Here is a 13,299-nt window from a genome sequence, read left to right as displayed (position 1 = left end):
ATGTATTACTTGTACTTATTACAATTTCTGTGAGAAAGAAGATACAGTTGGTATTCCAGTAGTTTTACAGCCTCTAACACTCAGCTTCTCCTGTTGTCGAGACGGCAGTTGGACCCTGACTGCAGTGCCTGGGGTCCTGCCACCACCTGACTCCCTTGAGCCATCTGTCCCAGACGCTGGACAGGCCAAGTCACAATAATCAGGAAGGGAATAAAGTTTATTCTTCTTATTTATTTACAATGTAATATTTTCACTGTGTTTTTGAAGCTTTGGAGCATTCATCTATGACTCTCCTAATCTTTGTACAATACTGATGTACTTTGTGGGGAGTTACAGATCTATAAAAGCCTGCAAGGCTCAGCAGATGTACTGGTGGGTCTGAGAAAATTATATTTGGAATTTAATTTTTTTTTTTTAGTTTACCTATTTACAATTCTTGTAAACCTTGTAAACATTGAAAAAACTCTGTCATGATTTAATTTGAGCCTTTACCACAGGTTCATAGACACTTTACATTATACACTTTACTCTACTTATACCCTGTCTCACCACAGTAATCAATTTTCCAAGTTCACATGTAAACTCTTTCAGACTGCTGATCCAGGTTACTGAGCTCACACCATTTTCTTAAATGGCATGTATTTCTTGGTATGTATGCCGTACCATATAGATGGTCCTTCACACACCTTTTCAGTGCAGAAATGATGTATTGCTTTAATAAAGAATAACATGAGAAAGGAATCTTTTAAATGGTCAATTCAGTTTTATTAAGCATGGTAAAGAGGTAAAGTGTATCTGTGGACATGCTTTAGGAATATTAGAACGACTTCCAGTTGCTTTAAATCAGAGCTGCTGGGCGTCTCCTCACTCGGCCACTGAAAAGCAGAAGAACACGGACGGATGAGTAGAGCAATGTGATATTGTAAATTTGTCATAAAAGTATTTGCAAAGTATTATGAAAGGCGTTTATTTAATTGGTGTCTGTGTCTACCCCTTGTATCTTCTACTGCATTCAAAACCCTTATTTTTAATTATGCTAATTCTGTTAACTCCTCTTGTAATTTTTTCTTACTTTAAAGTACTATACAACCTTTAAAGGCAATGTATAAAATAACATTGTTTATTATTGTTGTTTTTACGATTATATAACTTTTAGGTGTTATGGATATACTGTACAGATTTATTAGTATAGTAATTGCATGTCAGTTAACAGTTCTTCTGCTGTTTTCATAGACTGTGCTGTTGGCAGGCTGCATATGGAAAGACCTGTGTTAGACCAGTGTATGCCAGCCTGCCTTGCCTCACCTTGCTGTCCCTCCTCCAGCATTTCCTGGAGGATCTCCCCCAGGGCAGGAGCGAGCTTGTTCAGCCGCTGGTGGGTCAGCCGCACCCCGATCTCCAGGGGCTCCTGCAGGCACAGACAGGGAGAGGCGTGGGCAAGTGGACAAAGAGGAGCAGTAGACAGCTGACTTTACCCCACTAAAGCTTCATGTGTTAGAATGGATTCCTGTACTGAGACTTAATATGAATAGTTTATCAAGTCATCAATTTCCCTACGGGATTAATAGAGTATCTATCTATCTATCTAGTTAATTCCATAAAAAGAGACCTCGTTTAATCCCAAGCTCCATCTCTTTCCTGAGAACTTCATGGAATGCACCTTATCTCTTTCATCACATTTCAAGTGAGTTACCTTATCACCTCTGTGTTACCTCACCTGTGATGGCCTGTCTTTCTGCTCAGCATATAACTGGTGTAGGCAAAGCAACCTCCTTCATTCCATTGCGGGTCATGTTTTCCAAATAAACTTTAATTATGTAAACATTCTGCAGCAGAAAGGCCAATTAAACAACTTAGTGTCAATCAATTAATTGAGTTAGAACCACCATGATTAGTATGGCCTGCAAGATCCTAGTCTTCCTGACCCCTGGTACGGCCAGACTGGGGCTCATCCTACCTGGACTGCGTCATCCTTGACGTTCCACTCCGTGCTGGCCAACTTCCCGAACTCCCTCTCCTCAGATCTCGGCTCTAAGTCCACGGATTTCTTGCCTGCCTTCACTTTCTCCTGCTCCTGTTGAGGAGGGCGTGTGACACAGCAGGTGTCAAAAGGGGAAAATAGGTGAGCAGGAGATTTCCTTCATGCATCTCTGTCAGTGTTTTGACTTGAGTTGTGTTAATGGTAACTGGATTGAGCAGGGGCTCATGCTAACAAAAGCTCTGCAGGAACAGATCCTTGATGAGGAAGACTGCTGTATTCAGCTAGTGAGAACCCTGCTTGTACTGGGAGGCAGAGCAGTGTTTCTGAACTGGGCTGCTCTGGTTTGTCTGTTTGTCTCTCTCAGACCCCAAGACTCTCAAGACCCCAGACTTGAAACTCAGGTGAGGCTCCACAGGCGCACTGAGATACACATATCCACAAAGACCTGCAGATGAGTTAAGAGGGACTCAGGAGCTGAATGGAAGAAAAGGTAAACAGTTGATCTCCTGTGGTTTTCTGGTTGAGCATTCTTTTGTGAATTACATATTTGTTTCTTTCCTAGCTTTTCTCTCTTGAGTTCCGATTTGAATTCAGAAGACCTTTTTTGGCTGGAATAAATTACAAGTATTGCCAAAGCATTTTAGAGCCATTTTAGATTTTATGGACATACTGAAGTGTGATTCAGCTCCAGTTTGTAAAAACATAGTAAATGTCAAAATACTTTTAAGACAAATTCGTTGTTGTGTTTATCCTAACATAGATGCCTCCAACACATCCAGCCTATGCATATAAAGATAAATGCATCACAAACACTCATTCATACACAAAGTTCTTCCTGTATGTAGTACAACACAACAACTTGTATGGCACAGAGGGGAGACTCTCAGTCTGTCTCCCTCTCTCTACTCCGGACCTTACCATCATCCTCCTCATGTCACTAGGGCTGATGAAGCTGAGGAAGCCTTCCGTCTGCTTAGCCAGCATGGCCAGCACACACACCCCCAGCAGGCAGCCAATCACCTTGCTGTGCAACATTCTGGTGCCCTGCAGTGTGCGAGAGACACAGGCACTGAAGTCAAAGTGTGTGACACACAAGAGACCTGTCAGCAATAACTGTGTTTTTAAATGGAACAGAGGACAGCTTTTAAAGCAGGAATATAATTACTTTTTCAGCAGTGATATAATAATAAGAGCTGCTTTTGTACCAGTCACTAACAAATTAGCTAACCCTGCAACAGTAAATCTCCAAACCAGCCACCCCATTTCTAAACCTTTGTTGTCCGCTTGCCTATTGGAATGTTAAATGTCCTTGATTTATTTATAACAGACATGAACCCATCATCCTAAATCTGGGCATAGTGGAGAGGCTGCACTGTGCCTGTAGTTTCAGCTTTTAGAGATGCTGTCTCCACATAAGAAAAAACTGGGGCTGAAACTTTTTTCCTAAATTTAAAGAAACTATTTTATGGCTGCAAATAAAATACAAACCCCTCTCCTGTTAAATTCTTCTAAGCAAGTTTAGGAACAAAAACAGGAGACGTTTGATTGAGCAAGAAAAAAATCAAGAAACATTTCTTAGCTTGAATGTGATGAGGAGTTAGGTTTCAAGTGCAGATGAGATCTGAGAGCTGTGGAGCAGCAGTTCCTTCTTGGCCTTGCTGGATTGGCACACAGCTGGATGCCCATGAGTGTGGCGCTGTTCTCACCTGAGCTGTCAGTGTCCTGGTGCGACGTGCTGTGTGCTGTCCTCCTCAGAGAGGTGTCCTCAGTGCTCTGCTGAGGAGAATCTCAGGTATTTATAGTGTCCAGTTTCACATGACTTGTTGCTTTCAGACTTCCTGTTTGAAAGAGTCCAAGGATAAACGTTTTCCAACTCCATAGAAACAGCTGGTTCTTCTGCTAAGAGAAATCAATTTAATGGCCTAAGAACTTGACTGAAGGACCATAAAGGAAGCATTTGCCTCAATCGTATGTGATATCTTCATCCTCGTCCTGTGTATTAAACCCCACAGTTGCTAAGCTCTAGCTTCCTGTGTTTCCAGGAAGGTCCAGTTAGAAGCTGGAGCTGGACCACTGGTTAGGCAGGCATGCAGTCAGTATGAATGGCAAACAATCAAAGAGATGGAGGTGTATTGGGCTGGTTTTGCAGAGGGGAAAACTGGTAGGAAGTGGCCCATGTTGTTCCTGTATTGTGGGGTAGCCTACTGCTTGTCCAGAGGTGAAAGTAAGGGCTGTTAGTGTTTGGTGGGGCAGAATGCTGACAAGGCAGTTAGAGAGGCTGTCAGTCTCATAGCTCTTGGGTCTGGGCTCAATTCTAGCTGAAGTACCTTCAGTATGGAGTTTACATGTCCTTCCTGCATCCTCATGTTTTCCTCCCACAGTCCAAAGACATGCTGTCCAGATTAATGCCCCCTGTACTGCCTGTGTGGCCCCTGATGAAGTACAGTAGTGTCCTCTCCAGAGTGTGGTCCCACCTTCCACCTTGTGCCAGACAGGTTAGGCTCTGTCTCTCCGTGAGCCTCTGGGAACACAGCTGCTACTGAAAAGGCATGGAGGGGTAGTCTTTGGTGCTTAAAAAAGATTGGCAAGACTGAGTAAAAGCACAGACAATTGTAATAACAATTGTGGCAAAGCCATTCTCCACACAGCTGTTTCACTGCCCAAAAGGAAAACAAGAGATGCATTGTTCATTGTCTCTTTGACAATAATATTCCTAGCTGTTATGTTTCAGTGCAGAAATTTAATGTTGTGGGGGAGCTGCAATTGTTCTTCTGATAGCCTGTGACTAAATGTTCCTGCCTCTGTTAGAATACAGGCAGCTTTAGAAGAGAAGGAATTTCTGGCTGTTTTTCTTTTAATTTGTCTTTTTTCAGTCATGCTGCGAGATGAGCTACAGCCAGGTGTCCACTCTGAGCTCTGCAGCTCTTGTGACACTCAGGGCTGGGAGCAATAAAGTGCTCCGGTTGTGATGTCTCTTATGGGCAGCAGACCTGAGGGTGGAAAACCTGCAATAAATTCACAGGCCTCTTGGCATCTTCTGGCCAACAGGAATGTTTATTGACCATTAACTACCAGAGAGCTGGGATGCATTGCTCTGCTGGTCTGAACAGCAGGTGGAATTTAGTGAGGGTAAATTTCCAGGGACTCTTGAACGAGTCATTTCTGTGTCCCCGTGTATTTCCTGTTATTGCACTAGTTCATTTTTCATCTACGTCTCAATATATGTGAGCTCGCCAACACTGGTGTTTGAGAGCTACAATCCAGTAGGATTTGTGAGTTTTTGTTTATTGCTCACTTGCATTTCCAGCAGAAAAAAAATTCCAGAGCAGGGCTGGGCAGTCCTGAATCCTGAGAGCTGGCGTGTGGACGTTTTTAATTCCAGCTCCTCATCAGATTAATGGAAGTAATTTATCAGCTTCTCCAAGTATTCGGGTGCTGCAGTTTGCCGACATCTAAGAAACCTGCACCCTGGCCTTCCAAGACCAGGACTGCACACCCCTGAACTAGAAGGACAAACGGGTATCTCAGTGTCTTAAACAAATTTACTTACTTTGCAAAAGGGCTCCAGTGCACTGTGTGTGAATAATTTACTGAAATGTCAACATGTGCTGGAGGAGAGTAAATACTGCACACGCCTAGGCTTTGCTCCATACTGCAGAGTACATTTTAATAAGATGACCAAACACAGACGGTCTTTTACAATCAAAATGGTCAGAATCTGTTCCAGTTCATTTTAAACATTAGAGGAGTTTAGACTCTGCTTCAAGAGGCCAGGTTTTCAGGTCAAATGTACTTTAATAGACAGATGCATTTCAAAACATAGTAGCCGTGAGCTCTTTCTCTGCCTGGGGCGACACGTTCATGTTCTTCAGTCCAAAGACCAGATCGGTTATCTAAAGGAAAGTTCCAGGCGGGCTGAAGCCAGGAAGCTCTGTGGTTCCCCAGAGCTGAGGCCGATGATGCTGCCATGCAGCTGTGTGTTTACAGTGGGGTAACAGCCTGTGTCACCCCGCAGTGACACAAGTCTCAGTGGACGCAGCTGCTACACCTACTCGGTTTCCTCCTTTTCTGTAAGAGGCCAGGGTTCAGAGTTCAAAGGGCAGCTGTCCGGGGGCTTCTGCTCCCTGGGAAGGTCGTCTGCTGGGCGGCAGAGCAAGACAAGCCTCTGGGGAGGGAAGAGCAAGACAATACCAGAGGAGTTACAGATTGTCAGACCATTTTCCTGTGTCCTCAGGCTGCAGTCTGGACTTATAAAACTGAGGTAGGCAGTGACAGATCTCAGAGAAATACTCTACCAGACCCAGGTTACAGCATGATGCTGGGCTGAACAAGAACTGTAAATTGAAGACTGGGTCATAGAAAGTACTTCGATTTTTTTGGTTTTTGTAAACATTTAGTCACTTTCAATGTTTTAAATATTTTTTTAATCTAAGTAGTCAGCAATTTTATTTTGGTCTGAAAATGCAAGATCCTCATGAAATAATCAATCTACTGCATCAGCCTAGTGATGAGATGTAAAGCACCTGCTTAACTTTGGGGTGGTCCTCATTAAAAAAGTGGCGATGCAGTTAAAGAATGAACCTAGTTTTCATTTGCAGTGTGACATGAACAAGAAGGTCAGGGAGATGGCAGACCTGGTGCAGTGTCCCGGGAATTTGCCGGAGTTTATAAACCGTCCACAGTGGGATGCTGAGCATGGAGGAAAGGGCCAGCAGCCAGCCCAGGGCGTACCCCCAGTCTGGGTACACATAGGAGTTGTTGAACTTCAGGGGTGTGTACTTCACCAGGGAGAAGATAAAGGTACCCTGGGGACAGAGATGATAGGTGTGAGACAGGATCTCCATATAGAGGGGACAGGTGTGAGACAGGAGCTCTGTGCAGAGGGGACAGGTGTGAGACAGGAGCTTTGTGCAGGTAGGACAGGTGTGAGACAGGAGCTCTGATCACAAGGGACAGTTGTGAGAAAGGAGCTCTGTGCAGAGGGGACAGGTGTGAGTCAGGAGCTCTGTGCAGAGAGGACAGGTGTGAGACAGGAGCTCTGTTCACAGAGGACAGGTGTGAGATAGGAGCTCTGTGCAGATGGGACAGGTGTGAGACAGGAGCTCTGTGCAGAGGGGAGAGGGGAGAGAAAGGTGCAGGAGCTCTGTACAGCTCTACGCTCCACTAGGGACACTCACTGTGCAGACGACCGGGGTGATGTAGAGCCAGCAGTACTTAATCAGAGGCCTGGGCCGATAGCCAATCATGTCCTCAATGTTGTCATAGAGACGGTCAGCACCTGCAGCAGACAAATACACTGACATCATGGCTGGGTCACTTGGACAGGACAGAAGCCGATGGTCTGAGTGTGGCAAAGCACAAGGATCACTGATGCAAGATTTCAAAACGTACTCTTCTCCAAATGTACAGAAACCTGCAGGCTAATTTTGTCTGAGATCTGCCGAATCTGTCATGGAAACCTGTGTCATGGATCTAGAGGAGTGTGGCAGAGACCTCATGGCCCCTGAAATTACAAGCTTGGTACGCACCATACACCCAGCCAATAGCCAGAGACTGACAGACAGAGATAAAAAGGAGGACGAAGCCACTGCAGCTGTAAAAATCGAAGATCTGGAAGAGATACAAGCCACCCTGTGGAGAGAGAGCAGAAGAGTATCAGCATGGAGGAAGCACCTCTGTGACAGAATTCCAGGAGTGTGAAGTTGGGTTTTTAAGATTTGGAATTGTGTGATGCAAAAACACAAAATAGTTGTCATTTTCTTTTTAATAGTAGTTCAGGTGGGTAGTTGCGTCAGCATGCGTAGGCTGCAAAGGAACAAGTAAAATGTTTATTCCATGCTGAAAAGAGAAGAAAGAAAACACAAAGTTTCGGCTGTGGAGCCTTTTTCGGGTGTCAAAAATTATTAGTTTTTTTAATGTCACATTTGTGCAGGTAGCAAGAACGCGCTATGGCGCCCTCTGACCTCAGTGACCATGAGCAGGCCCAGCAGGAAGCAGGCCCCGCAGAGCAGCAGCAGGAGCAGCTGGCGCCCGTGCCCTCTCCGCAGCACCCCGGGGAACAGGTCCATGAGCCCCGCTGCCATCGTTTCCAGGTGCACAAACTGCAGGAATCATCAGGGAGGTCAGGCTCACGAGGGACAGGAATCACAGGACTCAGTTTGTAAAGTTAGTGTTTCCTGTTGAGCTCATACTTGAATTTCACAGAGTTCACTGAATTTCAGCATATTTAATCTGTTCTCTGGAAAAAAAAGTCCACTGAGGAGCATTTTTGTTCTTCTCTAAAAGGTATTTCGAACTGTAACTGGAGTTCAGCAGTCTTTGGGCGGCAGGGAGGCACACCCCCGTTCACTCTTGTACTGAAACAGCAGGCCCTGCCCCTCGTGTCAGGATGTGCAGTTTTAGAGCTGGAGAAGCACTACACACGGTAGCAGCTTGTTCAAGCCTCTTTATGTTACTGATAAATTAACTGATAAATTGGATGAGGTTTCAATGCTGAAGACAATTAGCTTAGTTCGGCAGTTAAGAGGGTTTTAGGGCCCAACAGAGGACGAGAAGGGGTGTTGCTGCCGCAGCGGGGGGCACTCTTCCCCGCAGACCACTGGATGGCTGCTGTCTGACCTGACTGCCCACGCCCAGCACGATGACCGTCAGGAAGAAGCAGACGCTCCACAGCTGCGGGAGGGGCATCAGCGCCAGCGCTCGCGGGTACACGATGAAGGCCAGGCCGGGCCCTGTGCAGGCAAGCGGGACACAAGACGGGCTTGTTCAACAGATGGACCCAGACTGCTTGAGCAGAAAGTGTTACAAGGTGACAAAATTATAATGTCAGGATCCCAGTACTGCATTTGGATTTGGGTACTGAACTGCACAGACTGGACTAAAAGACAAAATATTGCTGCTCTACAAAGAATTTAGGAAACAGCATCCAGGATAATTGTGGGACTGGAAAATGAGTGTAACGCCCTTAACTAGAGGCAGCCCTCTCTCCATGTTACAGAGGAACACTGTCATTCAAGAATCTGATTTAGGGAACTGCAAGGGCAGTCAGACAAGAAGCATCAAAACTGGGTTAGGCTTTCACATGTTTGGAAGCTGGTTCGCCTGATAACCTTGTGCATGTTTGGGTGATCCATTTTTCTCCATGTTTCTAGAGTGTCATTATGCTGCACTCTGGTGGCCTAACCGAGTTTTGACACTTCAGATCCCACTGCTCTGTTATAGGAATTAACAAGCAAACACATGGAGATGAACGTTGTAAACTAGGACAAGGGGCAAAGACTGGAGTGAGGACAGGACATTGGGGTCACTTTTTACAGAGCTTCTGCTGTTTAGGGCAAACTAACCAAATTGTGGAAGACTATTTACTGACATTATTTAGAATCCACATTAATAAAGTGGCCAGATGGGTTAAACAGCCCCCCCTCTTCTCTAACCTCCCGTTCTCAAATATGAAGTCCCGGTCTTAATGACACACAAGGACTTGCAGTTTTGGCTGTGGAGAGCTTGGACGAAGGATCCTCACCAGACTCAGCCACCTCCGAGATGTCCACCCCTTGCTCCTGGGCCATGAAGCCCAGCACCGAGAAGATGGCAAAACCGAAGACGAAACTGGTTCCACTGTTCAGGAGGCACAACCAGAAAGTGTCCCTGTGAGAAGAGATAAGCTTTTATTGGTATCATGTCAGACTGCTACCACAGCCCACAGGACGATGACCCAGGCGACCTGTGCCACTCACCTGTAGCAGTCATTGTTGTATCTGTTATAGCTACTGAGGGTCTTTAGAATGCCCAGTGAAATGCCATAGGAGAAGAAGATCTGTGTGCCTGCGTCCATCCACACCTAACAGATAAATAGTATTTTTAGCCCATGAATCAAGCAGTTGGAGGCACACACTGTGGTATTACAGACACTCTGTAGCATCATCATGTGCTGCGCCAAGTTATTAAATCAAACTCAGTTACTGTGTTACAGCTGCGTGTGATTGATCACGTGAAAATCATGCCATGTGTCACTTCAGTTTGCTGCTTGGTCTGTGCCAGGAAGTTACCTGTGGGTCGGCGAGCCGGGCTGGGTCAGGGTAGAGGTAGAAGATGATGCCTCCAATGGCTCCAGGCAGGGTGAGTCCTCGGGCCAGCAGCACCACCAGCATCACATAGGGGAAAGTGGCTGTGAAGTACACCACCTGAGAGGGCAGGGCTCAATCGTAAAACAGCCTTGATCAGAAACATCTGAACTTTTTCAGCTCCACTTTGAACACAGTTATAAAATAGTACAGGACAGCATTGTTCATGTACAATTCCCAGCCGAGTGATTCATGCACTACAAACACACAATGAAACACACTTGTGGTTCCCCTGGGCTGGCTTTAAAACTGCTGCTCACCCTGCTGTACCAACTTAAACATCTGCTCCAACCACAGCCCCGTTAATACATGCACCCCCTCACCTTCCCAGTGGACTTCACTCCCTTCCACACGCAGAAATAGCAGATGACCCAGGACAGCAGGAGACACAGGGCCAGCTCCCATCTCAGGCTGCCCACCTCATCAATCCCACCGGAGATAGCCAGCACCCTCCTCCTGCAGGCACCGGGACACAGCGCGACACTAGGATCTGGAATTTGTCAGAACGGCTCGGGACTGATACTGAGACCAGGTGCAACTTACTCCCAGAACTCCATCACGGGAGTGGTAGCGTTTCCAGGAAGAGAGGCGTTGGAGGAGTTGCTTCTGTTCTCCAGCTCCAGGCAGGAGTCTGCAGGAGGTAGAGAGGGGTGGGAGGAAACACAAGGGGAGTCACAGCTATTGGCACCTGTTGTACCGTAAAATGTACAAGTTGGCTGGTTTTGGTGCTTTTATGTATTCTGTTCCTGCTGTGAAACACTGTGAGCTCCATACCTGTGTTCCAGGTGTTTCTGCAGCTGGCCCAGGGCAGTTCAGAGCTGAAGGAGGAGAACAGGTAGAAGAAGGCCCAGGCCAGGATGATGATGTAATAGATGGTGGCATAAGTTATAATTACTTGACTGGCATAGCCTACACCTGCAGAAAGACAAGGGTGGGACAGGAACAGTGAGCTGTAGCAGTTTTATGAAGAAATAACAAAAGGACACGGTTAACATGGCCATTGGATTATCCAGTATCTAGAGCTAGGCAGCCCTGCAAAACAGGAAAAACTCCTGAGTCTTCCTGCAGTACTTTTATGTTGTGTAAATGTCTTGTTTCATAGTTCTAGTGCTCCGAACAAGAGCAACACGTGGGAATCAATTAAGGACTGCAGTACTCCAATAGCTCTGCAGTTACCTGTCTCCTGGGTTGTGGGGTTTATTTACCTTCAAACAGGGGGCAGGTCTTCCTCCAGCAAGTAATGATTCCCTGGCTGGTGTATTGCCCCATAGCCGTCTCCAGCAGGAACAGGGGGATCCCACAGGTAAACAGGAACAGGACGTAGGGGATGAAGAAAGCACCTGTGTGAAGGAAAGTGAAAATAAATTATTATAGTTTTGATATGACTTTAATTGCCCCTTTTTGCCTATTTCAAGAACTTCATATTATTCCAAACATCCATTAATTTTGTCGCTGCAGTCCAGTCCAGACTCACAGAGCATACCGGAGCCTATCCCAGCAAGAAACGGACACAAGGCAGGATACACCCTGGATGGAACGCCAGTCCATCGCATGGCGCACACAGACACAAACACACTCACACCAGAGCCAATTTCCCCAAGAACAAGTTAACCTACCAGTATGTTTTTGGACTGTGGGAGGAGACTGGAGTATCCAGAGGGAACCCATGTGAGCATGGGGAGAACATACAAATGCCACTCCGGTAGCACCTCAGGTCTGGAACTGAACCCATGACCCCAGAGCTGTACCTCCCTCATGTTTGAAATGTACTGTAGCTAGAAGTTAATTATGTAATGAATGATTGACTTTATGAATGAATCACAACAGTTAAGCACTAGTAGAAGAAAGAAATAATGCCATAAATGACAAATGAAATGCAATTAAAAATGTCAAGACATTTTTTGTTACATATTGTTTGTATGTTTTGTTTGAGTAATATGAAAGCTAGACTTTTCAACAAGTGGTAAAGGAGCTGGTTTCCTAATTCTCTGAGGGAGATACCTTCACCCCTGTGTCCCCAGATCCAATATGCTCTCAGAGTTCAAATGTTTATCATACAGACAAACACAGCCATGCCAAGCAGATAGTGCAGCAGTTTACACATTAATACCCCTGTCACACTGCTCCGGTTGTTACTTTGGACAGATTCTCTGCATATGCAGTTCTGCTGCAAAATACAGGCCAGTTTTCCATGGCAATGAAGGGGAATGAGTGTTTGGAAAATACAGCAGATTTAAAAAACAGGATGCCCTACATAATCTAATTTAAAAATGTACATATTCACATGGAAAGCTAAGAAATAAGACAGTATAACTCACCTCCTCCGTTTTTGTAGCACAGGTAGGGGAACCTCCACATGTTTGCCAGCCCAACAATGGATCCAGCAACAGCCAAGATGAACTCCCACTTGTTTGCCCACTGGCCCCTCTCCTGGATCTTCTGCCCCTTCTGCTCCAGTCTGCTCCCCTGGACTGGGGGCTCACAAAGGGCTCCTGTCTGAAGATCCCCAGCCATCCCAACCACAGCCAGAGCAGCTCATACAATGAAGCGAGTGAGCTGTCCGCTGGAGTCTGGGAGGAACACACGCAGAACTCCACTCGCTCCGCCTCTCACCAATTCCCAGTCGGAGCCTTTCGCTCCAGGTGAACTGTGACCTACAGAGGCCAGAAACTAAGGCATTTGGTGAAAATCTGTAGGACAGCAGTCATTTGTTCCATGCATGTTTTTTTTTAGTACTTTTATACGAATGTTAGAGATTGCAGTCTCCGACTGAACCTGGCAACATTCTAGCCGGATTTGAGTCTGTACCCTGCAGAGCTGTGCCAGAGGGCTGGTTCACAGGGTAAGGGCAGTGCACCACAAAGCAGTGACCCTGCTTCGACTCAGTGCATTCAAAGCCAGGGGTAAAGGAAAAACTGATACAAGTATTGCAAGCTACACTTAAAAAACATCAGGAGCTGCATATCAATACCATTCTAAATATATTAACAGAAGTACTGGCTTGCTATGGAAATATGCAGTGATAAAAAGGAAAACTGAAACCACTGAGGTGCTTCCATTGCCTGTTCTGGTAGCCTCACAGACGACCATGAAGTCGAGACATTTCCCCGATACCGGCTGGTGTCGTCAGTGTGGTGAATCCCAGTCATTACCTTCTCCTTGTGCCGTTGGACACTTCAGCAGGATTGGCAGCTG

The 13,299-nt window shown here is 46.0% G+C and overlaps 2 protein-coding genes across 3 annotated transcripts; both read right to left on the bottom strand.

The window, feature by feature from the left end:
- Positions 1–743: 743 nt before the first annotated feature.
- On the bottom strand, positions 744–3,839 carry mlnl (motilin-like). 2 transcript variants are annotated; one of them, XM_088640651.1, is made up of 6 exons: positions 3,688–3,750; positions 3,470–3,489; positions 2,900–3,025; positions 1,958–2,074; positions 1,306–1,408; positions 744–875 (listed from the first exon to the last, which is right to left on the bottom strand). In XM_088640651.1, exons 3-6 carry the CDS (start codon positions 3,014–3,016, stop codon positions 865–867), a joined length of 348 nt encoding a protein of 115 aa, XP_088496777.1. In that variant the 5' UTR covers positions 3,017–3,025; positions 3,470–3,489; positions 3,688–3,750; the 3' UTR covers positions 744–864. The 2 variants fall into 2 exon arrangements, with proteins under 2 accessions (XP_088496777.1, XP_088496776.1); XM_088640650.1 differs by lacking the exon at positions 3,470–3,489 and having other exon boundaries at positions 3,688–3,839.
- Positions 3,840–5,622: 1,783 nt separating this feature from the next.
- slc6a11a (solute carrier family 6 member 11a) lies at positions 5,623–12,782 on the bottom strand. The gene is made up of 14 exons (XM_088640643.1): positions 12,423–12,782; positions 11,310–11,444; positions 10,879–11,019; positions 10,648–10,735; positions 10,428–10,560; positions 10,030–10,164; positions 9,718–9,821; positions 9,504–9,628; positions 8,600–8,712; positions 7,945–8,082; positions 7,510–7,612; positions 7,159–7,259; positions 6,616–6,786; positions 5,623–6,146 (listed from the first exon to the last, which is right to left on the bottom strand). The coding sequence occupies exons 1-14, from the start codon at positions 12,616–12,618 to the stop codon at positions 6,030–6,032; spliced, it is 1,800 nt and encodes a 599-aa protein (XP_088496769.1). The 5' UTR covers positions 12,619–12,782; the 3' UTR covers positions 5,623–6,029.
- Positions 12,783–13,299: the final 517 nt, after the last annotated feature.

The sequence above is a fragment of the Lepisosteus platostomus genome, chromosome 7 (assembly GCF_059453375.1).
Source record: "Lepisosteus platostomus isolate fLepPlt1 chromosome 7, fLepPlt1.hap1, whole genome shotgun sequence".
Classification (NCBI taxonomy): domain Eukaryota; kingdom Metazoa; phylum Chordata; class Actinopteri; order Semionotiformes; family Lepisosteidae; genus Lepisosteus; species Lepisosteus platostomus.
Note: the sequence above shows the minus strand (reverse complement) of the source record. Positions and strands in the feature narration are given on the sequence as shown.